Source organism: Lactuca virosa, chromosome 9, assembly GCF_052849685.1.
Source record: "Lactuca virosa cultivar CGN04683 chromosome 9, Lactuca_virosa_CGN04683_v6, whole genome shotgun sequence".
Classification (NCBI taxonomy): Eukaryota; Viridiplantae; Streptophyta; class Magnoliopsida; order Asterales; family Asteraceae; genus Lactuca; species Lactuca virosa.
In genome coordinates, this window is record NC_136434.1 from 62,116,993 (window position 1) to 62,141,840 (window position 24,848).

Sequence of the window (24,848 nt, forward strand, 5' to 3'; positions counted from 1 at the left end):
ATTAATACATAGTACGCTAAGCGTACCCATGAGTACGCCCAGCGTACTTAAGGGACTTCTTATGCAACATTTTAAATTTTCAAGGGCTTCAAAGGAAATACCTGGTTTGGAGTGTTACATTCTCAGTTATATAAAACATATTGAGATAACAAAAGTTATTTCGTTATATTAAAATCTGAGGATGTCATCATTCATATCGAAACATACATTACAACGTAAATATATAAAAGGTCCTGAAATACTATAACAGAATAATTTCTTATTTCACTCGGCATCCTAACTAAGCTTCATAAGCCTTACATCTGCTACCTGTGATGCACATAAAATAAGTGGGTCAGGTTTGGGAAACCTGGTGAGATTCATAGGGTTTTCAAGCCCATAATAATTTAATGATAATAAATCATAGTATCATTCCTGTAAAACAATCATTGATAAATAATATATGTATATAAAATCTGACATAAATATCCTTAAGACATTCTACCCAGCCCAAATGACTCTCACGATTCCTAAGTCAACGATTATTTGGAGGAATCACCCTACCTGATAAACCGTTTGAGTATCTAGTTGACTACACAACTAGGGGAGTCCATGGCCAGTGTAAGTCATATAAAGGCAACTAATGTTCAGATTTATTGATAAATATCTTATCTACGTCTGTGGGATATATGTCCACACTAGCAACATAATTCACTAGACCGCCTAGAATAGTCAAGTGTTGTCATCTACTCTGGTCGATGACCCAGACATACCTACCGGTTGTCTGATCTGGACCCACCATTTCTAGTCATCTTAGAAAGAGGAGGAATACTACACTCTGCTCTGATCTCACACTCTACCCTCAGAATGAGACCTTATCAATGTCTAACTTATTTAGAACTAAATACCTTTTATAAGTCCATATCTAACCCATACTATATCTAAAGGCAATTCTGGTTAGTTCCTAATAAACAGTACTATTATAGGTATACAAGTAGCACAAAGTATAGTAAAAATAGTTAACATTTAATAAATACTTTTATTAATTTATGCTCTTGAAAGTAAGTACGCACTCACCTGACAAAAGTAGGTGACTCAAAGTTAGGGCAGCGCTACGCCGTAACACTTCTCAATTACCTAAGTATATAAAGCACTAAGTCTTAGACTCTTAGTCTAGTTTAATAATCCTGGTGACTATATAATGATAGCCAATATTCCTCAACAATACCAATGTCTACTTCAAGATCTATCAAGTAAGGAATAACCAGGTAGGATCATAACGGAGGTAGGGTCTGTTCGGTATACAGAGTATACTGTTTGGAAATCTCACTTTAAACACCTCACTAAATCTAGCTAGACATCACTCTTGTAAGTAGATCAACCAGTATAATGACTTGGAATCACTAATAAATCTTAATTATAGGTCCATAATAACGACCTGGACTATAATTAAAAGTTACACTTAAAATAAACAAGTGTAGCTTGACTTAGAGAGTAATCTAACTAAAATCGGAAATTATGTAGGCAGAACTCTGACCCGGGGATTCTAATCACCGCCTATCTGACACCAAAGTCCTTCGCTAAAGTAATGGGGACTAGAGAGTAAAAGGGCTAAAGCTAGAAACGTTTCAGAGAGAACTGAAGAAGAAGTGTGAAGAGAAATGCTGAAAATCGCAGTAATTTATAGGCTAAATTTTAAGGTGTGTTGTGCCCCAAGCTCCCTGCGCGCCACGCATGTGGTCGGCGAGGGTGACGTGTTGCTTGTTGTGTGGTGCCACGTGTCGCATTTATGTGGAGCGTCAGAAGTGCGTCGTGCCCATTGCCAGTGCGCGCGGCTGTGTGTAAAATTTCCTGTTTTCTTAAATATTTCATAAGTCCTTCATATGAGCTCTATTTTCGATAGATGTTATATCTACGTGTAGCTATCTACGAGATCTATAACTTTCGTTTAGACTTCGTCGGCTAAATTTTATTTTATTTTTAAAGTTGTACTTTTACAGGCTTATATTGTTAAAGTCAGTGTAAAAATTATAACTCTCTCATACGATATCCATTCTCGACTATCTTTATGTCGATGGATAGGTATGGACGAGATCTTTGACTCTCGTTTAGATTGTTTCTTCCAAACAACAAACCGTTCTAAATTTCGATATTAGTGTTGCATACTGTTGCGCTGAATCATAGAAAAATCATAACTTCCTCATACAAATTCAGATTTAGATGTTCTCTATACGCACACTCTCGGTTTAACGACTACTACGACTTTCGTTTGGATCACTTAGGCTAATAACCAATCTATCTTCGATTCACTATTTTGCAACACCCATAGCCGTAACGGATTTAACAAGTAACTTCAACGTACCGTAATTTCTTCGTTCTAAGTCGGATTCGAACATTCCTCATATCTCCAGAATCCTTATTACGTATACTGTAACTTAGGTTAAGATTATTTTTCCAAAATAATATTTTACTTTTGACGCGTATTTAAATTTTATTTATTTTATATTTAAAAACTTATATAATTTGTATAGAATATCGTATAAAACACATAAGCACATAAATATATGAATAATTCTTTCTTATTTGTTCATAAAAAGATTACAAAAGTTGACCAAAGTTATTAGACACTGTGACTAATCTAGAAGGAAACAGGGGCGTTACAGGCTACCCCCATGGTCTTTCATACCATTGTCATGGGCTGTCCCCATGGTATTTCCTCGCAGTGCCTTGGATACCCCAAGGTATTATATGCAAGTGTCATTGGCTACCCTCATGATCTTTCATACAAATGTCACAAGCTACCCCTGGGATCTTCCATGCAAGTATCACATAGACAACTAGCAGCATACATAGTATAGTGAGAAAACTCACCTGTCTCGCGAAATCAGCTAAGAACACAGCTCATTGCCACACGAACGATGCACCGACCCACCTATTGAATCAAACAAGGTCCCACCTTAATCTAACCTCAAAAACTATCCATTTTGACCAAAAATCAAATCTGTTGGAATAGGTGTCTAAGTCCATAACTATAATTGGTATATACTCGAATTGATAGTAGCACAGTCATTTTGGGTTGCCCTCAAAACTAGCAACTGGACAAGATGACTTTTGGAGAGAGAGGTTAAATTTATTATTTGATTAATAATTTGAAATAAAAGATTTATTAATGTATTATGAAAATAATATATTAATTAGAAGTCATATTATTTAATTAATATTTAATCAAAAATTAATTTTGGGATTAAAGGAATTAATTAAAAGTGCAGGGGCTATTTGGAAATTTATCGATAGTTGTGGAATTAGGCTATAGAACCCTCGTAGATGGGTTGGACGAAATCTTCTAGGAATGTGTCACACCCCCAAACCGGAACGGCGGAAATGTTCGGGGGTGGATGACGTCATATGTAGTATCACAACAATTGCATCATAGTAATCAAAGTAAACACAACCATTACATTGAATATATATAAAAAGGTATTTACATTTGTTTGATTCATATTTATATACATCAAAAGTAGCAAAATAAAGATGTGACTCTATATGCTCCGTCTTCTCAAAAGTCTGCTGAGGTACCTGTCTACTGATTTCCTGAGAATACAAGCGGTTTTGAAAAGAGTATCAGCATAAAAGCTGGTGAGTTCATAAGCATGTTTTTGTAATGAAAATCTTGTCATTGAATCTGTAAAATGTTTGTATGCTTCCCAAGAAAATCCAATATTTTCTAACATATATGTTTATTAATATGTTATGTAGTAGTGTATAATGTATTAGTTTGTATGTCTAGTTACCACCAGCTGCATTGCATAACGTTGTTTTGAATGAAAACCCTTTGTATGAAAACCCTGGCTATCACCAGTAATGTATATAATGTTCTGTTTGAAAACCCTGGTTACTACCAGTATGTAGAGTAGTTTCATTACTTAAAATAAAACTATGAGTTGAAATCCCTGTAGTCCTCCAGTTGTATTATGAACTAGTTTTATTTTCATTAATAATCAAAGTAAACACAACCATTACATTGAATATATATAAAAAGGTATTTACATCTGTTTGATTCATATTTATATACATCAAAAGTAGCAAAATAAAGACGTGACTCTATATGCTCCGTCTTCTCAAAAGTCTGCTGAGGTACCTGTGAAAGAACCCCTTTCTAAACTTTCGTATTTCTGAAAGTCCCAAACTTTCATACTTGACAATTGTTACTCCGAAACATGCTACATGCATATTCATAAAAATAATATTTTATATTGATAAAGTGATTACAAACTACTGGATACAAACCGACTATTTTAAAGTGTTATATATTACATAACTTCCCAGGATTCTATAGTTTTATACATATGGGAGTACAAAATACAATAGTTTCAAACTATTCAAAAATTTTCTATCAGTATATAACTATATTGGATGCTTATCTCCTACAATTTGTTTAACATTGAGAGGGTAAGCGGTGACGCTTAGTGAGTTCAACAATAGATACAATATAACGTTATGCCATATATATACTTCAATATGGCAGAAGCAAAGAGGAACAAGAAACAACAAAGGCATATGTGAATCATGCGACAAACTTTCCATATCAACCAATGATTTGATACAAAGATATACGATCAATAAAGCTTCGGCCCAAATGGCATAGAAGACATACACTTTCTGATTTAAACATTTCGGTAGATTTCAGGCTTATAGCCCTGTCTAACCATCTGCCAATGCCATAGAATAGAAGTCATTCTCTTACGGAGACATGCTCTACATGTCCAGAGGCTACATACCAGTACCACCGTGAATCTAAGTCCTTTCACTCATCACATGGTCAAAGGTATAGCTTTGCTATCATAAACAGCAGAAATAAAAATAACATGGGAAAATAACCCGAAATAATAACACTGAAAAGCACATAGCACATATAACACATAACATACAATTGTTCCTATATATTGAACTCACCGTGAAATAACCGGGGGTTAAAATAATAATTTGGGCAGCACTTCGGCTCAATATATAATTTCCTTCGTTGAAAACCGGGAGATTTATTGAAAACCGGGCCCTGCGAGGGTTGGGCTTCAAACCGAAAAGATAAATTTCTCGGGCTTCTCGGGCACTTCGGGACGTATTTCGGGTGTTGAAAATGATTATGGGGCTTCGGGGGAAGTCGAAATAGTGAAAATTTGAGTTTAGGGGTGAAAAATGGCAAAATCCCAAAAATACCCGGGAGGTCTCGTAGCCTCCCTTTTATAGGGTCGAGGTTCGGACCGGAGAGGGAAGGTGGCAGCAGGTGCGAAGGCCATGCGGCAGCAACAGCACGGCTCGGATGCGAGGGTCGGACGCCAGACGGCTCGACTCGGACGGTGACACACGCGTCGATTGCGAGACTTGGACACCTGTGCGACACGCGTCACTCCTTGGACGCGCCACGACTTCGGAAGCGTGGAGTCACCGCGACACACGTCGGACGCCTACTGGACCGAGCTCGGACCCGGGAAGAATGCGACACGTGGCTGCTGACTCACCGAAATCGGCCTTATCCTTGCGAGATTCCTCGGAAAATGAGCCCAAATCTTCTAAAATCCATAACTTTCGCATACGGGATCCGTTTTTGACGTTCTTTATATGCACGCGTAGGCGGGAATATATTCTACAACTTTCGTTTAGACTTCGTTGGCTAATTTTGACTTTATTTTTAATATTTTTATTTTTAACAGACCGAGACAGGAAAATCCGTTAAAAATTCATAACTTCTTCATCCGACATCCGTTTTCGTCTGTCTTTTTACCGTTGTACTACTATTGATGAGATCTTCAATTCTCGTTTAGGTTGTTTCGGCTAAATATCGCTCGATCTTTATTTCGAGTTTTTAGCTGTCTACTGCTATTCCGAAACATAGAAAAATCATAACTTCCTCATAGGAAGTCAGATTTTGGCGTTCTTTTTATTGAACTTCTTGGTTTAACAAATACTACGACTTTCATTTAGATCACTAAGGCTAAAAAGTAGTTTATCAAAAACTCACTTTTTACGTCATTCGGCGCCGTGCCGGTTTTGTCGCGGATCTTCGATTGGTCATAACTTCTTCGTTATAACTCGGATTTCGATGAGGTTTTCGCCTAAATGTTTCTAACGAGATTCTTTTCATTCAAAACAACATTATACAATGCAGCTGGTGGTAACCAGACATACAAACTAATACATTATACACTACTACAGACTACAGTAATAAACATATATGTTATAAAATATTGGATTTTCTTGGGAAGCATACAAACATTTTACAGATTCAATGACAAGATTTTCATTACAAAAACATGCTTATGAACTCACCAGCTTTTATGCTGATACTCTTTTCAAAACTGCTTGTATTCTCAGGAAATCAGTAGACAGGTACCTCAGCAGACTTTTGAGAAGACAGAGCATATAGAGTCACGTCTTTATTTTGCTACTTTTGATGTATATAAATATGAATCAAACAGATGTAAATACCTTTTTATATATTCAATGTAATGGTTGTGTTTACTTTGATTACTATGATGCAATTGTTGTGATACTACATATGACGTCATCCACCCCCGAACGTTTCCACCGTTCCGGTTTGGGGGTGTGACAGATTGGTATCAGAGCTCTTGTTTATACTGAACTAAGTATACCGAACCTTACATGGTATACAACTATAAACACTAAAGGGGCCGAAGTGCTCTGAAACTAAAAGTGTACTTTAAAAATACAAGTATTTTTACAAGAAGTATACAAGTATACATACGTACAAGAAGCTATAACATAGTAAGAACTACATAAAAGTATTTAGGGCGAGTTGGACACTACGGTTAAACCCGGGCAGTTATGTAGTCATATGTGGGGCCAATATAACCTGATCAACTATATTTGTCCGAGATATGACCAACATGTGTTTGGGAGTGGCTCTGGTGTAGCGACAAGTCTAAAACTCACCAAATCCCATACTAATGAAAACACATAGTTAAAATACTATAGGAGTATTTTATGGTACTATAACACTGCACAGAGTCATCACTATTAGTACAAATCCTTATAAACGAATGACCTGCAGTTCCTTGTTAATGTTAGTAGCTATCACTATAGGTCTATTATCGTTGTAGGATTAAGATATATCTTGCTCGAAAATATTCGATTCATGATCATATAGGAGGCTTATCGTCATTTTCCCCTTGTATCTTTTTAGAGAAAAGATGCCTCCTAGAAAGAGACCCAACAAGCAGAACAACAATCCTCCGCCGCCACCACCTCCTCAGTTCGATCCTGTTGTGTTCCAGGCGGCAGTTACAGCCGTTGTGGCTGCTACAATGTCACAAATAAATCTAGGCGGCGCTGGCGGATCAGTAAGTGGACCCGATCCTCGTAACCTTGACGACGGTCAGGGACACCAAAAGGAGTGTTCCTATAAAGATTTCATGAATGTGAAACCCAAATCTTTCGACGGCAATGGAGGAGTCATTGCCCTAACCCGGTGGTTCGAGAAGATCGAATCAATTTTCAAGATTTGTGCTTGTTCTGAGGCCAACAAGGTGAAGTTTGCCGCCTGCACCTTCACCGATAGAGCATTGACTTGTTGGAATAGTCGGGTCAAATCCTTAACTCTGCCGGTAGCAAATGTCATGGGCTGGGAGAGTTTAAAGGAACTCATGCTTGTCGAGTACTGCCCAAGGGGCGAGATGCAGAAGTTAGAGGACGGGCTTTGGAACCTGAAGATAAAGGGTTCCGACATTGCCTAACCAACAAATCAGGCTCCTGGAGCGGGCATTGGTCAAGCCTGTTATGGCTGTGGGGAGATCGGGCACTTCAAAAGGAATTGCCCTAAGGCAACAACAGCTGGCCACACAGGGAGAGTGCTAGCGATGGTCCAGGAGGAGGCAGTTTCTGATCTCACCGTTGTTACGGGTACGTTCCTCCTCGACGACTCTTATGCATGTATTCTTTTCGATTCTGGTGCGGAGAGAAGGTTTGTTAGTCATGCATTTAAGCACCTTCTCAAACATAAATCCCAACCTTTAACCGAAACATTTACCGTTGAGATGGCTAACGGAAAGAAAGAGAGCACTAACGACATATTCATAGGTTGTACCCTTACCCTAAACGACCATTCCTTCCCAATCGACCTTATGCCAGTTTCCATAAAAAGCTTCGACATCATCGTCGGCATGTATTGGTTGAGCCCCAATCGTGCTGATATCCTTTGTTATGAAAAAGCCATTCACCTCAATCTGCCCTCGGGCGAAGCTCTCATAGTCCACGGTGATAAACTCAGCTCAAACCTTCGTATCATTTCATGCATCAAAGCCCAGAAATATCTGCGAAAGGAGTGTTATGCATTCCTAGCCCATGTCGTTAACGAAAAGCAGGAAGTTAAAGACCTCGAGAGCATCCCCGAAGTCAGCAACTTTCCTGATGTCTTCCCCGAAGATCTTCCCGGAATCCCTCCCGAGCGCCAAGTCGAGTTCCGTATCGACTTAATTCCAGGAGCTACCCCTGTAGCTAAATCCCCATATCGTCTAGTGCCGGCAGAAATGCAAGAGTTATCCAGCCAGCTCAATGAACTACTCATCAAAGGATTCATAAGCCCAAGTTCTTCACCTTGGGGAGCCCCGGTCTTGTTTGTGAAAAAGAAAGATGGATCCTTTCGGATGTGCATAGATTATCGTGAATTGAACAAGCTTACCATCAAAAACCGTTATCCCCTACCCAGAATCGACGACCTCTTCGATCAACTCCAAGGAGCCGGCTGTTTCTCAAAAATAGACATGAGATCAGGGTACCACCAGTTGCGAGTTCATGAGAGTGATGTTCCCAAGATAGCATTCTGAACTCGCTATGGTCACTACGAGTTTGTAGTAATGCCCTTTGGTCTAACCAACGCACCCGCAGTATTCATGGATCTGATGAATCAGGTGTGCCGCCCTTTCCTAGACAAGTTTGTAATAGTGTTCATTGATGATATACTTGTCTACTCTCGGGGTGAGGAAGATCATAGACAACACTTACGGCTAGTATTAGAAACACTAAGGGGGGAGAAACTTTATGAAAAGTTTTCAAAGTGCAAATTCTGGATCAGAAAAGTAACTTTCCTTGGTCACGTGGTTAGCGAGGAAGGCATACACGTGGACCCTTCCAAAATCAAAGCGATTGAGAATTGGTCAGCACCGAAGACGCCCACAGAACTCCGTCAATTCTTGGGTCTCGCTGGCTACTATCGCAGGTTTATCCAGAACTTCTCCAGAATTGCTAAGCCTTTAACCACCCTGACTCAGAAAGGTGTACCCTTTTGTTGGGGAGAAAAGCAAGACATTGTGTTTCAAACATTGAAGCAGGCCCTATGCAGCGCACCTATCTTATCTATGCCTGAAGGGACGAAGGACTTCGTTGTCTGCTGCGATGCACCCAATCAGGGCCTAGGCTGTGTGCTCATGCAGCAAGGAATGGTTATTGTCTATGCCTCGAAACAGCTGAAAGCACACGAAGTCAATTACACAACTCACGATCTAGAGTTGGGAGTAGTGGTCTTTGCGTTAAAGATTTGGAGACATTATCTCTACGGAACCAAGTGTATTGTCTTCACCGACCATAAGAGCCTACAGCATATCTTCGATCAGAAAGAGTTGAACATGAAGCAACGGCGATGGGTAGAGCTACTCAGTGATTACGAGTGCGAAATACGCTATCATCCCGGCAAGGCCAATGTGGTAGCGGATGCCCTCAGTCGGAAAGAATATTCAGGTCGTAGAGTGAAGGCACTGACAATGACCATCCATTCCCATTTATCCGCTCAAATCAGAGAGGCTCGGCTGGAAGCCTTAAAACCAGAGAACATGTCGGATGAAGCCTTGAGGAGAATGGAAAAGAACTTAGAGGTCAAGGGAGACGGAGTTTATTATTTCATGAACCAGATCTGGACCCCGAGGCACGGCGGTTACAGGGAGGTTGTCATGAACGAAGCTCACTAGACTAGATACTCCGTTCACCCAGGTTCAGATAAGATGTATCTGGATCTCAAAAAGCTCTATTGGTGGTCGAACATGAAAGCAGAGATCGCTACCTTCGTGGGCAAGTTCCTAACTTGCGCCAAGGTGAAGGTGGAATATCAAAAGCCCTCAGGTCTACTTCAGCAGTCAGAAATACCTGAGTGGAAGTGGGAAAGGAGTACGATGGATTTCATCACTAAGTTGCCCCAAGTCTCCGAGTGGGCACGATGCCATCTGGGTAGTTGTCGATCGATTGACTAAATCCGCCCATTTCCTGCCAATCAAAGAAAACTTCAAGATGGAGAGACTGACACGAATCTACATTCGAGAGATAGTCCGCCTGCATGGTGTGCTTGTGTCCATTATCTCCGATCAGGATAGCAGATTTACCTCGAGATTTTGGCAGACACTGCAGAAGGCTCTTGAAACTAAGCTAGATATGAGCACAACTTACCATCCACAGCCTGATGAGCAGAGTGAGAGGACCATTCAAACATTGGAAGACATGTTGAGAGCATGCGTCATCGACTTTGGCACGTCGTGGAACACTCATTTGCCCTTGGTCGAATTCTCCTACAACAACAGCTACCATACCAGCATCAAGGTTGCGCCGTTCAAAGTCCTCTATGGCCGTAAGTGCAGATCCCCTCTGTGTTGGGCTGAGGTGGGCGACACGCAGCTAGCTAAAGGTCAAGTCCCCGATAGCACTCTCACAGGCCCAGAAATCATCTGAGAGACTACAGAAAAGATCATACAAATCCGGGAACGACTAAAAGCTTCAAGAGATAGACAAAAGAGCTACGCCGATAAGAGACGAAAACCCTTGGAATTCCTGGTTGGTGACTGTGTTCTATTGAAGGTCTCACCCTGGAAAGACATGATACTCTTCGGAAAGCGTGGAAAGTTGAATCCGAGATACATTGGACCATTCGAGATCCTCGCTAGGATCGGTCCCTTAGCATACAAACTTCGTTTACCCCGAGAGCTTGGTAATATCCATCCCATCTTCCACGTCTCGAATCTTAAAAAGTGTTTATCCAATGAAACCCTTGTGATCCCTCTTGATGAGATCGAGATCAATGAGAACCTTAATTTTGTGGAAGAACCAGTCGAAATCATGAACCGGGAAGTCAAACGAACAAAACAAAGTCGCATACCGATAGTGAAGGTCCGCTGGAATGCCAAGCAGGGACCTGAATTCACTTGGGAACGCGAAGATTTAATGCAACAGAAGTATCCTCATCTCTTTCCGAGTCCATGATTTGTATTCTATGTCTGAATTTCGGGACGAAATTTCCTCTATCGGGGGCATGATGTGACAACCCGAATCTTTTTCTGTTAATGTTAGCCGATTCCGTTAATAAAATTTGAATTTTATTTAGTTCCATCAAATTCTTATGATTTGGAAAATCATTTAAGTTATATAATTGAATTTTATATAAGAGTCAGAACCAAAATCACGCGAAAAAAACTCGAGTTTCCTTCGAAAAATCAATAGTTTTCGGCCTGAGTGATGTTCATAGTCGTAAACCCGTCTACGGCCAACGACATGTGGCCCCCACCACCGACCATACCCCCCAGCCTATATATACGAGGCTCCCACCCTCATTTGAACTTTACTGACCGCAAACACATTCCCTCTCTCTAAAAACCCCCACCCGAAAACACAGGAAAACTCAAGATTTCTCTTCATCTATCACTCTATTAGCCTTAGAGCTCGTTGGGGAGCATCAAAACATCAGTTTTTCGTCAAATCAAGTGTTGCTGTTCTTGAGTTTACGGTCGTACACCCTTCAAATCTTCAAATATTCAAAGGCCGCAAACTGTTTACGGACGTAAACCCTTCAAAGATTCATAAATCCTTCAAGAACACCGTTCACGGCCGTAAACCCTTCAAGGGGCTGTTCACGGCCGAGAACAGTTCACGGCCGAAAACTCCCTCACACCGTGAATCTTGGCCGCAAACCCATTTTTCCACCTCGATCGTGTCTCGGTAACATTCCTAAACCAATAACAAGTATTCTTCCAACACTATAATAAATGGTTTTGCTAATAAAATACATATATGTATTAATTGTATTAGGATTCCGTTGAGTGCCGTGTACATCAACTTGAGGGTCTTCATTCCCAGTTTCGTTGTCCAACACTTTCACGCAACGAACAGTGAGTTCATACCCCTATGATTTTATGATTTTAATGTTTTCAGGGGGAGAGTACAAGCCAAACACAAATGATTTTGTGCATTTATACAAAAGGATTTCAACACATTTAAAACTGATGCAATTGATACAATCTTACAGTTTCCACATGTTTATAAAATATTTAGGTATTTTATCCCTTTTGTAACATGTTGAGCATAAGGGACTTTTTCAATCTACAGTCAAAATTGCATAGTTTTCAGATCAATACATAAACCAAGTATACAACATACATGCAAACTATAATAGTTATAGTTTGGGTTTTCAATACATAGTTTTGTGAATCCAGAGTTATACATAGCAAAACATATAAACTATGACAAATTTAGTTTATGATATACATTACTACATTTGGACTTCAAGAGTACAACATTAACTAATTATTTAAGTATAATTATTACCCAATAAAGTATACACACGGGTTTAAATACAGTAGATCAATACAGAACTACACGTAAACTAGTTAATACAGGATTGTGAGACAACTCTTCAATTGTACCTTTCGGGGTATAGGTTAAATCCTATCATAGTATAACCAGAGTCTCCTGGAGGGAGAGCGTGAGATTTGTGAATAGATCTATTCGGGGCTGAAAATCCCATACCTGAACTGCTAGCTATAGTTAGGCAAACATGCTTGGGGTGACAAATGTCATATATCCGACACTTGAAGAACGTCGTAAAGGTCACTAGGTCATATCAAGCATGGTTATACGACTCACAATAGTATAAACTACCCTTATTTTTTACGGGATTTCATTCTTCTTTAGTTTTATTTTCATTAATAAAACTAGTTCATAATACAACTGGAGGACTCCAAGGATTTCAACTCATAGTTTTATTTTAGGTAATGAAACTACTATACATACTGGTAGTAAGCAGGGTTTTCAAACAGAACATTATATACATTACTGGTGATAGCCAGGGTTTTCATACAAAGGGTTTTCATTCAAAACAACGTTATACAATGCAGCTGGTGGTAACCATACATACAAACTAATACATTATACAGAACACAGTAATAAACATATATGTTAGAAAATATTGGATTTTCTTGGGAAGCATACAAACATTTTACAGATTCAATGACAGGATTTTCATTACAAAAACATGCTTATGAACTCACCAGCTTTTATGCTGATACTCTTTTCAAAACCGCTTGTATTCTTAGGAAATCAGTAGACAGGTACCTCAGCAGACTTTTGAGAAGACGGAGCATATAGAGTCACGTCTTTATTTTGCTACTTTTGATGTATATAAATATGAATCAAACAGATGTAAATACCTTTTTATATATATTCAATGTAATGGTTGTGTTTACTTTGATTACTATGATGCATTTGTTGTGATACTACATATGACGTCATCCACCCCCGAACGTTTCCGTCGTTCCAGTTTGGGGGTGTGACAGAATGCCCTAGAAATTTCGTCCAAGGGCCTCTTGGATGAAGTTCTTGGGCTGCTTAGGCCTTAAGCTAAGGAATTAGGGTTTCCTCGTTAAAACCCTAACTTTGGCTCTAAGCTAACACAACTATATAAAGGGCTATACTCCTCCTGATTTCGGCCACTCTAACCCTAAGAAGGATAGCCAAAATTCTCAAGTCTTCTACTCCTCTCTCCCCTCTCATCCTCTTGCTAGTGTTGGGTGTGAACCATTAGAGGCACGACATTTATGGTGCTTTCTCTCGAAGCTTCAGCAACACTAAGGATTTGGATTGTTATTACTATATAACAATCAAATGTATGTTTACTAACTCTAGAAGTTAATTTCGAAAATAATATAGGCTTCCTAGGTTCTTCCTTTTGATGTTCAATACTTGCATGTTCAATTAGAGAAAACATAGATCCAAGAGTATTAGGGTTGCATGCACACATAAGGATTGTTTGTTATGCTCAAAACTCATCAGTGGTATCAGAGCCTTGGCTTGTTTTCTATTGAATTTGATTGCAATTGGTTGAACTTGATCAATTAGGGTTTATGGCAATTAAACCCTTTGGACTTAGGGTTTTCGCAATTTAGGGTTTTCTAACCCTAGATTTCGAAAATTTGGAAAAGGGTTGTAACCCTTTCCCTTAGCCTACAAGATTTCGATTTTAGGGTTTCCTAACCCTATGATTTTTCGAAATTATGGCAATGATTTGAAAATCCTTGCCTTCCTCCCCAAGACTTGCCAAATTTTGGAAATTAGGGTCTTGGTAGGGATTTCTTAATTTTGGCAATTATCTCCTTATTTGATTAACTAGATAATTGCAAGATTTTATTTGATCCCTTCCATATTTTCGAAAATCAAAGATATGATAGAGATTTCTTATTTTTGGTAATTATCTTCTTACTTGTTTAACTAGATAATTGCTAGATTTTGTGCATCCCTCCCATATTTTTGAAAATAATTAGGTGAGTGGATTAGGTTAAATTGTGTTGATTAAACTAATGGATAATCCTAAAATTGATTTAATAAATTAATTAAATGTTTAATTAATAAATAATTATTAAATGATTTGGTTTAAATTTAAATTTAAATTTAAATTTAAATTGTTTTAAATTTTGAAATTTAGTAATTAAACCTAGTATTTTGAAATGTTTAAAATACGCCTTATACTATATGTAAAATTAAATGTTTAATATTTACAATATGTATATGACAAGTCAGTCGAACCGCTAGTACGTCTCATTCACGAAGCCGATCTATAAGGGGAGTTTAAGAAAGTGGTCTATAAAATGACCGTCATTAGGTATCCATTCTTTCTCACCGCTTCCTTGATTGGTGGGGGATCGTTAGCCAAACGGGTTTGATAGGACATAACCTCATTAAAAGTATAATTATGAAAAGTAACTAAACTATTTTCTAAAATCTCACTCTTAATTACTTTAGAAAAAATATGAATTTGATGTTAACCCATGAAATTGCACGTTGCACTTTATTGGTCGTTAGTGGAGCGTATGTGGCTAACCAGCACACTGATTAGATGATAAATGACATAGAGAATAATTTGCATGGTTATTCAAAAATCTTGTTCTAAAACCTACCCTAAGGCTTTGCTCATATCACCTGGAAATTACCGGAGTAAAAAATATATTTCCAGGGTAAAAAAATATGTCATATGGTATTATACTCTTTCAATCAAGGTTCATAACATCTTAATTATTATCTGAAGTTGTTATTATCGTAAGATCTTACAAGCAAAAAACGATATTAATCACAATAGAACCGATTCTAAAACAAGTTATTTATTAGGATCCCGATAGGGACCATAAGATTTTATCTTGTTGATCTCAGTTTTTTTGTCTTTATTCTATAATCACATCTTTAGTTTCTAGAATTAAGCAAATTAGTCATTCAAACTAAAAAATCTCATGCTAACCTAAAGTTGATTATACATTTGACGTTTTAATCAACATCGATCAAGTTATAATGGGTACCGACTCAAACAAAATAGTGTGAACAGATTTGAAAACTAGTTCATTCTACGATTCAATTTGATTTTGCAAATTGTAAACGACAATATATAAACCCTGATTTTGACAAATATGAACTTAAACTTTAGGCTTGTTTTAGGATTCTAATTCGAACCCGATTACATACTTAAACAAATTTATTTGCATTAAAAAGGAACCAAATTTTGGATTAAGCAAAAACCCAATTTTCTTTTGTTACGAAACAAAACAAACTAGTTTTAGTTTGATTTATACGTTTTATGAATGTGTACTGAGTTTTACTACATACTCCTAGCTACTTTTGGTTATACGTAAGAAACTAATAAGCAATATTGAGTTTAATGATAAAACTTAACTCTAAATTTGTTTGACTGAAACATAACTTCTTTACCTAATCAGCTACTTCACAAAATTAAATGAAATTTTACTTTAGACAAGGATTAAATTTAAATTTCTAATTACAGTCAGAAACAAGTCCCCAACAGATATGCATGTTCGAATTCTCACAATTTGCGTTTTACAGTTTCCCAATTTCGACGAACATAAATGACTCTTGAACATAGAACATGAGAGTGTTTAATTATGAAATTAAATATGAAAGAATCTGAAAACAAAGCGCCACTAGATTTGTATGTAGTTGGGAGGTTTCTGATACATCGTCTTAATTACATCCTCACCTGTAAACCCCTGCATTGTTTTTATACCCTCCGCCACAGCCTGTCTCCTTCGTATTCATTCATTCTATCAATGGAGTCTTCTTCTCTTTTCTTAACTGCAGTCGCTTTCTTCTTTTCCGCCATCATCTTCTCCTTCACCCGCCACTCCAAACGCCTCAACCTACCCCCTGGACCTCCGGGTTGGCCCATCGTCGGTAACCTCTTCCAAGTAGCCGGCTCCGGGAAACCTTTCTTCCAGTATGTCAGAGAACTCATACCCAAATACGGCCCAATTATCACTCTCAGAATGGGTACTCGAACCATGATCATTTTGTCGCAGGCGGATTTGGTTCATGAAGCTTTGATCGAGAAAGGACAGGTTTTTGCGACGCGTCCTGCTGAAAATCCGACGAGGGGTGTGTTCAGTTGCAACAAGTTCACCGTTAACGCGGCTTTGTATGGGCCAGTGTGGAGGTCGTTGAGGCGGAACATGGTTCAGAATGCGTTAAGTGCAAGTAAATTGCGTACGTTTACTGAAGTGAGGATGACGGCGATGGATAAGCTTATGGAGCGGTTGAAGACGGAGGCGGTGGCGAACGGTGGTGCGGTTTGGGTGTTGAAGAACGCGAGATTTGCTGTGTTTTGTATTCTGCTTTCGATGTGTTTTGGTGTGGAGATGGATGAGAAGACGATCGAGGAAATGGACGAGATGATGAAAACGGTGTTGATTACGCTCGATCCGAGGTTGGATGATTATCTGCCATTGCTGAGACCTTTTTTCTCGAAGCAACGTAAGAGAGCAATGGAAGTAAGGGAACAGCAGATCGCGACGTTAGTTCCGTTCATTGAACGGCGGCGGGAGGCGGTCAAAAATCCAGGGTCCCATCCCACAGCAGCGGAGTTCGCCTACCTCGATACGTTATTCGATTTAACGGTGGAAGGACGGAAGGATTCACCGACGAATGCTGAAATTGTGACGTTATGTTCGGAGTTTCTCAACGGCGGCACCGACACCACCGCCACAGCGATCGAATGGGCCATCGCAAGGTTCATTGAAAATCCTTCCATCCAATCGCGTCTCCACGACGAGATAAAAGCGGTCTCCGGCGAAAGAAAAATCAATGAGAAAGACGTCGAGAAAATGCCATATCTAAACGCCGTCGTGAAGGAACTACTCCGAAAACATCCTCCAACTTATCTGTCTTTGACCCATTCCGTCATCGAACCTGCAAAACTCGCCGGATACGATATACCCACGGGCACCAACGTGGAGATATATCTTCCCGGAATCAGTGAGGATCCAAAACTATGGAACAACCCGAATAAGTTCGATCCGGATAGGTTCCTTACCGGAGGAGAAACAGCAGACATAACAGGTGTTACCGGACTAAAGATGATACCCTTCGGAGTAGGGCGGCGGATATGCCCGGGGCTGGGGATGGCGACGCTGCATGTGAGCTTGATGATCGCTCTGATGGTTCAGGAATTTGAATGGAGTTCGTGGCCGGAAAAGAGCAAGGTAGATTTCGGTGAGAAAGCAGAATTTACGGTGGTGATGAAGAACAGTCTGAGAGCTACAATCACTCCTAGGGTTTGACTTTGATAGTTATAAGATTGTGTTTTTTTCACATTGCTTTTTTATTTAATGCTATATATCATATAACTTGGTCTTGTAATCTTGAATTTTGTTTGTATTCCTAGCGAAATTTGAAGGCATATTTTAATATTCATGTTTCTATATAAACACAATCAATTCGGTCTTGTAATCTTTAATTTTGTTTGTATTCCTAGCAAAATTTGAAGGCATATTTTAGTATTCATGTTTCTTTCTCAACACAATCAATTCGGGATATAAATTTCGATCCTAAAAGATATTAAGACAAATATCATAACAATATCTTTTTATATTAAAAAATAAAGTCAAATCACAAAAATAGCCAAAAGGAAAGACTCTATTTTAGGGAAGGAATTTTATATTTATTTTTTGACTTGTATAACAATGTGACCACACAGTTGAGAAAGTAATGATGTAGGACATCTCGATTTTAGAGTAAATTACATGTTTGGTACTTGTCGTTTGCATTTTAGTTCAAAAAATTGGTTAGCATCACACTTTGTCCCTAATACAAACATTTGTAACACTATTGGTCCCTCACTCTAACATTTGTCTCCACATAGCCTTTAACCGTTCTCACATGTTATGTACATGAGGGCATTTTAGTCTCGGGAAGTGATTTGTACACAAAAAAAATTCTTCATACACAACAAATTATGTTTTACAAGATTGTACGGTACAACATTTTAAAGCATAAAATGTTGTGTATGGAAAAATATTATTGTGTACGGATCAGCTCCCTTTAGTCTCTTTTTTTTTCATGTATGCATGTTCATATCCCCCCTCTCCCAGTCTCTCAACATGCATGAAACACCAGCAGTAAGCAGTAATCGAACAGAAGAATCATGAGGGCATTTTAGTCTGTAAGAAGCACTTAACAATTGTAAGCTAAGAAGAATCATCGAACGTGGCATAGTAGTAAGAGGCCAACATAAACATCAGCAATAGGAATCGAGCTGATTTGGCAACCCTTTTGAAGACAAAATAGAGAAGTGTGTTCTTGTCGTAGGTTGGGTAAATGAAATAATTTTCAAACAAGTTTGACATGAAATAATGGAAATTGTGTTATTAATAAATACTTTTATACTTTTTTATCATTTGTCTTCAACTATGGCCACATATAATACTAGTAAAGCCCGATAGTTTGTGGGATCTACTTATACTTATATTTGCAGTCTCATAAACAAAAGAGGCATGAGATGACCACAACAAATGTCTCTCTAACAAGAAATCATATAAGAAATAAGTACGGGTAGCAAGGTAGGGTTCCAAGAAACTAGCAAGTCAGTAATCTCAATGTCATCTTATTTATTTTTTAAACCAATTCAACAATGTCATATTTTGCCTTTGCAATAAAGGCATTGATTTACTATAGAATATTTTCCTCACAAGCCATGCTAATGGCTTTAACTGAAGATTTAAGTCCAATAGATTAATGTTGGTAACTTAATGTGGCTACATAAAAATGTTGAAGTTCAGTGTGATATCATTTTACTTGTTACCCCTAAGCCACAATAAGTATGATTGTTCAAGAGAACATCCAACAATCATGAAAGTTACATCATGCAACAATGCAAGATTACCATTCATTCTAATTAAATCAAACATAAGACAAAAACTCAACCTCAATTTTTTCATGATGGCTATAGTTAGTCCTCCCATACACTCTAACAATATCGATAGGAAAGCACAAAATAACACAACAAACTTGACAATGACGCCACTGTAAACTCTCATACAACACGAAGATGAAAAGAAACACATAAATGCATAACATACATGCATATGGTACTTGGTCAAAGCTTACACATGGAGTGGACAATCAAAGTAATATAAAAACATGTATCCATGAAAAGGAAACCATTCCCGCATAAAATTATATTCTGGCGATTATAAGATATAGATATTTAGAACATGCTTGATGTTTGATGGTAAAGATGGTAGCAAGAAAATGCTAATAGAGATATGGAGAGGGGGGGATGTAGTTGATAAGATAAATTTAACAAGAAGGTTTAGCTAAAGAAAGGAAAAATATAACAATATAATAAAATAGAAGTTCCATGTTGTTTGAATCTAAGTTACCCTCATTATTATAAGATGAACCTACAAATGCATCTTTTTACCCAAAATAGATCCATCATTATTAGTAGACGTGGAAAAATTGCATATGAAATGTTCGAAGGAAATAAACTAAACATAAGTCACCTTCATGTTTTTGGATGCAATTGTTTCATTCTATATTAAAATGGTAGTTAGGTAAGTTTGATGTGAAAGAATATCAGCATATGTTTGTAAGATATTTATTAATATCAAAAACTTTCAAAGTTGACATCAATCAAAGTCAAACCATAGAATAATATATGCGTGTAACTTGGAAGAATTTGATGACACTTCAAGCAATTCACCTTAAAATGTTACAACTTTAAAAAGATAATCTCGTTGAAACTCGTACCATTAAATATGATGAAGATGATGAGTTTAATGAGCCCTTAACTTGAAATCATGACTATCACAAATCTACATATTGACCGTAAATCAACTAAAGAATATGGATATGCACCATCATTAAATCCCACAATGTTGCACTGAGTTCAATCACATATGTGTGTATTACTGTTAGAGAGAATTTTGCAATTGTTTGTTTATTGCAATAGCTTAGAAAGAGACTTTTTCTTCTTCAATTCCACTGAGTTCAATCACATATGTGTGTATTACTTTTAGAGAGAATTTTGCAATTGTTTGTTTATTGCAATAGCTTAGAAATAGAGTTCATCTTCTTCTTTGTGAGCATATATTTATGATCAAATCAATTAGGGATCTTCAAATCATGTGTTGATTTGAAGAATAGAGTGTGAGGGTTTTTACTTTTCATATTTGTAAAACACATTAAAATTCTTTGTTTTAGTAGCATAAAATTTCCAACATATTTATTGTTAGAGATATGTCTACTGACACAACATGTTAGTCACACTAATACATAAGTCTATTGGGTTGCACACAATGTGTAACGCCAGTTTTTAGGTATTTGCATTGTTGGCATTGCTTTGTATTAACTTTTCATTTTGGTCCCAAATGCCAGGCGTTGGGAATGGAACGCTAGGCATTGGAACACCAAGCATAAGTTTGTAGACACCAGACGTTCGTACGCAGAGGAGAAATCCTAATTTTTAGTGTTTTCACCCTATTTAAAGGCCATTATAGCCTTAAAACGTTTCTTATCTCCATCCTCCGTCCCTTATAGCCCTCATTTCAAAACCCTAAGTGTGTGTGAATGTTTTGAAGCCTTGGAGTAACATTTCAGTATCATTTTAGTGTTCTTGGTAGAGAACGAAGATCTTTGGAGTGTTGGTGTTTCTCTCTAGCCTTTGGATCTGGACTTTTGGCATCTTGGAGCACCTTTTGGAGGTATAAAGTTCAGATCTTGATGAATTCTTTATTAGATCTTGCTTAAGTGTAGTTTTATTTTCTTTTTGGTCCTAAGAACTTGACTTTTGTGAGTTTGTAATGATCCAGAGGTTTGGGTTGTCCTCTCAAGCATTTTGGAGGGTTTAGAATCATAAAAATGCAAGCTTAGACCTTGATACTCTTCCATGCAAGAGTTTTGGAACTTTAGAGTATGATTTAAGTTAGACTTTGGTGTTGGGCTCTTTTGTAGCCATGCAAAGTCATAAAGGTTGAAACTTTACTTTAGACGTTCTTTTAGCATTGGATCTGAAGTTTGAACGTTAGGTCTTAAGACATCAAGACCTTGGTTAAGGATTTGGGATTTTGTGGTTACGCCAGGCGTTTGGGTTAGAACGTTGGGCGTTCGGACGCCAAGCCTCATTGATTGGGCGCCAAGCATTCTCTCAAAAGCTCATTGGATCGATTTTGGGCCTTGGGCCATTTAGGGTTTTGGGCTTGGATTAGTTGGGCCAAGTGAGGAAAGGGTAAAATGGTCTTTCACCCTGGGAGTTGGACATATGAATGAGATTCCTAGTCATGGTTTATGGCCCAATTATTAATTGGGGTTTTATGTGATTGACTAGCGCGGGGACTTTCCGGATCAGCAGTCCGAGCAGTTATTTGATTTTCAGCAGTTGAGGTGAGTCTCCTCTCAGCGTTTAGCAGGTCGAAGGCACTAGTGCCGACCGATGATTTATTATGATTAGGATGCTAATTGTCTGTGTGACTCCTGCATGTGTAGTATGTGATATGTATACCGAGAGGGGCCCAATGCCAGGCGGGGCCTGATGAGTGTAGTGTATGTTATTTATCTTAATGATTCTTGCATGTGTTTTATGTGTCTATACATATACCGGGTGGGGCCCGATGTCAGGCGGGGCCTGATGAATGTGATGAGGTGGGGCCCATCTCATATTATTGACAGATCTGTTCCGAGCGGGGCTCGATGCCGGACGAGGCCCGATGGTTGTTGGGCATGGCCCATTGTATGTTTGATATGTATGGCATGAGTTATTTTGGGGAATTCACTAAGCTTTGTGCTTACGTTTTCAGTTTATGTTTCATGTACTTCCGGATCGAAGGGGAAGAGCTCGGGATGACCGCAGCGCACACACCACGTTGTTCCGCATTTTGTGATTTGATGTACTTGGATGATTATTGACATACTCTGATTTTCTTTATGGTTTTACAAACACGTTTTGGATGATGGTTTTACTATCATTAAAATGAAATTTTTGGTCTTAATTTTTGGGACGTTACACAATGTACAACCAATAATAGTGAGAATTATGGAATTATTTTAGTATTCATTAATAGTTTGATGGTTTAATAAAAAACTATAAAGGACAAATACTTGGTTTGTAATAAATCGTATTTGATTGATTACTAGATGATTATCTATTTATCTAATATATAATTATGTTATATTCAAATTGGAATGCTTTGATTAATTACCAGATAATTATTTATCTATCAAATAGATAATTATTTTATTTTTCAAATTAGATTGCTTGGTGATCACGCAAAATTATGGAGAGTCCTTATATTTTTATAAGGCTTTCTTTTGGCGTCCTACATACTAGCTCTCTCATTCAATCTCTCTGCCCTCTCTTTCTATCACCTTGGATGAAATCTAGTAACCTTAGCTAGGGTTTCATCTTACTTGTTTAACGTGCAATCGACACATTGATATATCTCTCCTACGGTCAACGTTAGAAAGGCAATATGAAGGAGATTCTCAAGCTATTCGTGTGGATCATCACATAGGGGTGTGAAACAATAAAGGAATTCTACTTTGTATTTTCAAGAACATTCAAGCCAAGGTACACAATTCGTAATCTCCACTTCCAATGTAGTTTGTTGCTTGAAGTTGATGAATATTCATTTGTATTATGTATGTGACATTTTTTTGTAAGATATTTTGGTAGCCGTAAATGTATGTATTTCAAATTTTTCTAAATTGATTTTTGAGTAAATTACAAATTTCACTGCTATGGTTTACACAAAATAGCAAGTTCAATTCAAAAAAATGAAATTGCCGCCCTTAAGTTTGTATTCTATCAATGATTTATCATTATATTTTATTCAAAGTTATAATTTTAGTTAACATTTTGAAGTCACATCATATAGGATATCGGATAGGGATCATATCCACAATGAAATTCCAACCTAAGAACAACATAGGAACATTACAAAAATTTAGAGCGAATTTATGATTTTTTATCAAACATAGGAACCAAATTTATAAGTTATAGTGAGACAATTATATAAATAGCCAGATATAAAAGAATCTATCAAATAAATGTGTAACTACAAAGTGGACATAATGGTCCATAGAGACACATTAAATTGTAGGTGTCGTCACTCGTGATTAGGTGTTTAAAAAGAACTTACTATTTTAGGCAAGCCATCAACTTCATTGTATTAAGAAATTAAAAAAAAAAATACTAGTATTCTAATTCATTGTGTCCTAAACCCTTTATCTAGCTTAAATATATGTGATAATAAACTTGGATCCTAAAATTACATCAATTAAAAATGACAAAACCTGAAAAATACATCAATTAAAAACTACGAAACCTAGAAAAATACATAATTCTAGAATTACAATATTATAAATTACCATACTAAAGGATTATATTTTATTTTGATCGGTTCCTCCAAATTTCTTATCCCTTTTCTAACATGGTACTAGTATTCATATTTTTTTTTCGCATGTCTTCATTTTTTGCTTTAACATTTTCTTGTTTAAGCCCAAACTTCTCTTGTTTCAACTCATTTTTTAAATCCAACGACTTTTGGTAGCCTTCATAATTTTTATTATTATCTTTTTTGGGGAGAACCACTATATTAAATGAAAAGGACATCTAACAAGGAACTAGAGGCAAAATAGAAAAGTTACAAAATAATTACATATGGGTTATACAACCAACAATCACACTCTCAACTTACACTTTTTCCCTGTTACAAACTTAAAGAAAGTAATAGACATTATATCATAAAAAATAATGTCCTTAGGTTTTTCTGTTAAAAAAAAACAGTTTATTCTGAAAGTTCCATATGCTCCAGAACGAAACTGCAATAACTGCATAAAAAGCTATTTGACTTCCCCAGAAAACGAAGTTGACTCTGCCCAAGTGATAAATGCGGTGATTAAGGGCATGGTCAGTAGAGGCACACCCCACCAAGAAGCAATCTGAGACCAAAGCTGAGCTAACAGAGGGTAAGAGATGAAGAGATGTTGAGACGATTCCCCAATAGAAAGCAATATCGGTCATGGCACAAAATCCAAATCAATCCCCTTATCCCGCAAGTTTAAACGCATAGGGATTCTATCTATATAAATCCTCTAAATAAGGATGTTGACTTTTCGTGACACATAGTTATTCCATCTAGCAAGTGAGCTAGAGCTAGACAAAAACATATTGTCAAGAAATAAACCAAGTAGAAGCAACCATATAATCATTCGTAGGATATGTTGGGTTATAAGGGATCTAAAGGCTACACAGGCACATAGCGGAAACAATACAA

At 37.6% G+C, this 24,848-nt stretch overlaps 1 protein-coding gene across 1 annotated transcript; it reads left to right on the forward strand.

Annotated features, from left to right (window-relative positions):
- Nucleotides 1–16,202: 16,202 nt before the first annotated feature.
- LOC145137902 (cytochrome P450 77A2-like) lies at nucleotides 16,203–18,031 on the forward strand. Its single transcript, XM_079072043.1, has one exon. The coding sequence runs from the start codon at nucleotides 16,350–16,352 to the stop codon at nucleotides 17,853–17,855; it is 1,506 nt and encodes a 501-aa protein (XP_078928169.1). The 5' UTR covers nucleotides 16,203–16,349; the 3' UTR covers nucleotides 17,856–18,031.
- Nucleotides 18,032–24,848: the final 6,817 nt, after the last annotated feature.

Bases quoted from the DNA above. Each gene is read 5' to 3' on its own strand.
- LOC145137902 (XM_079072043.1), top strand. From the start codon at position 16,350: ATGGAGTCTTCTTCTCTTTTCTTAACTGCAGTCGCTTTCTTCTTTTCC.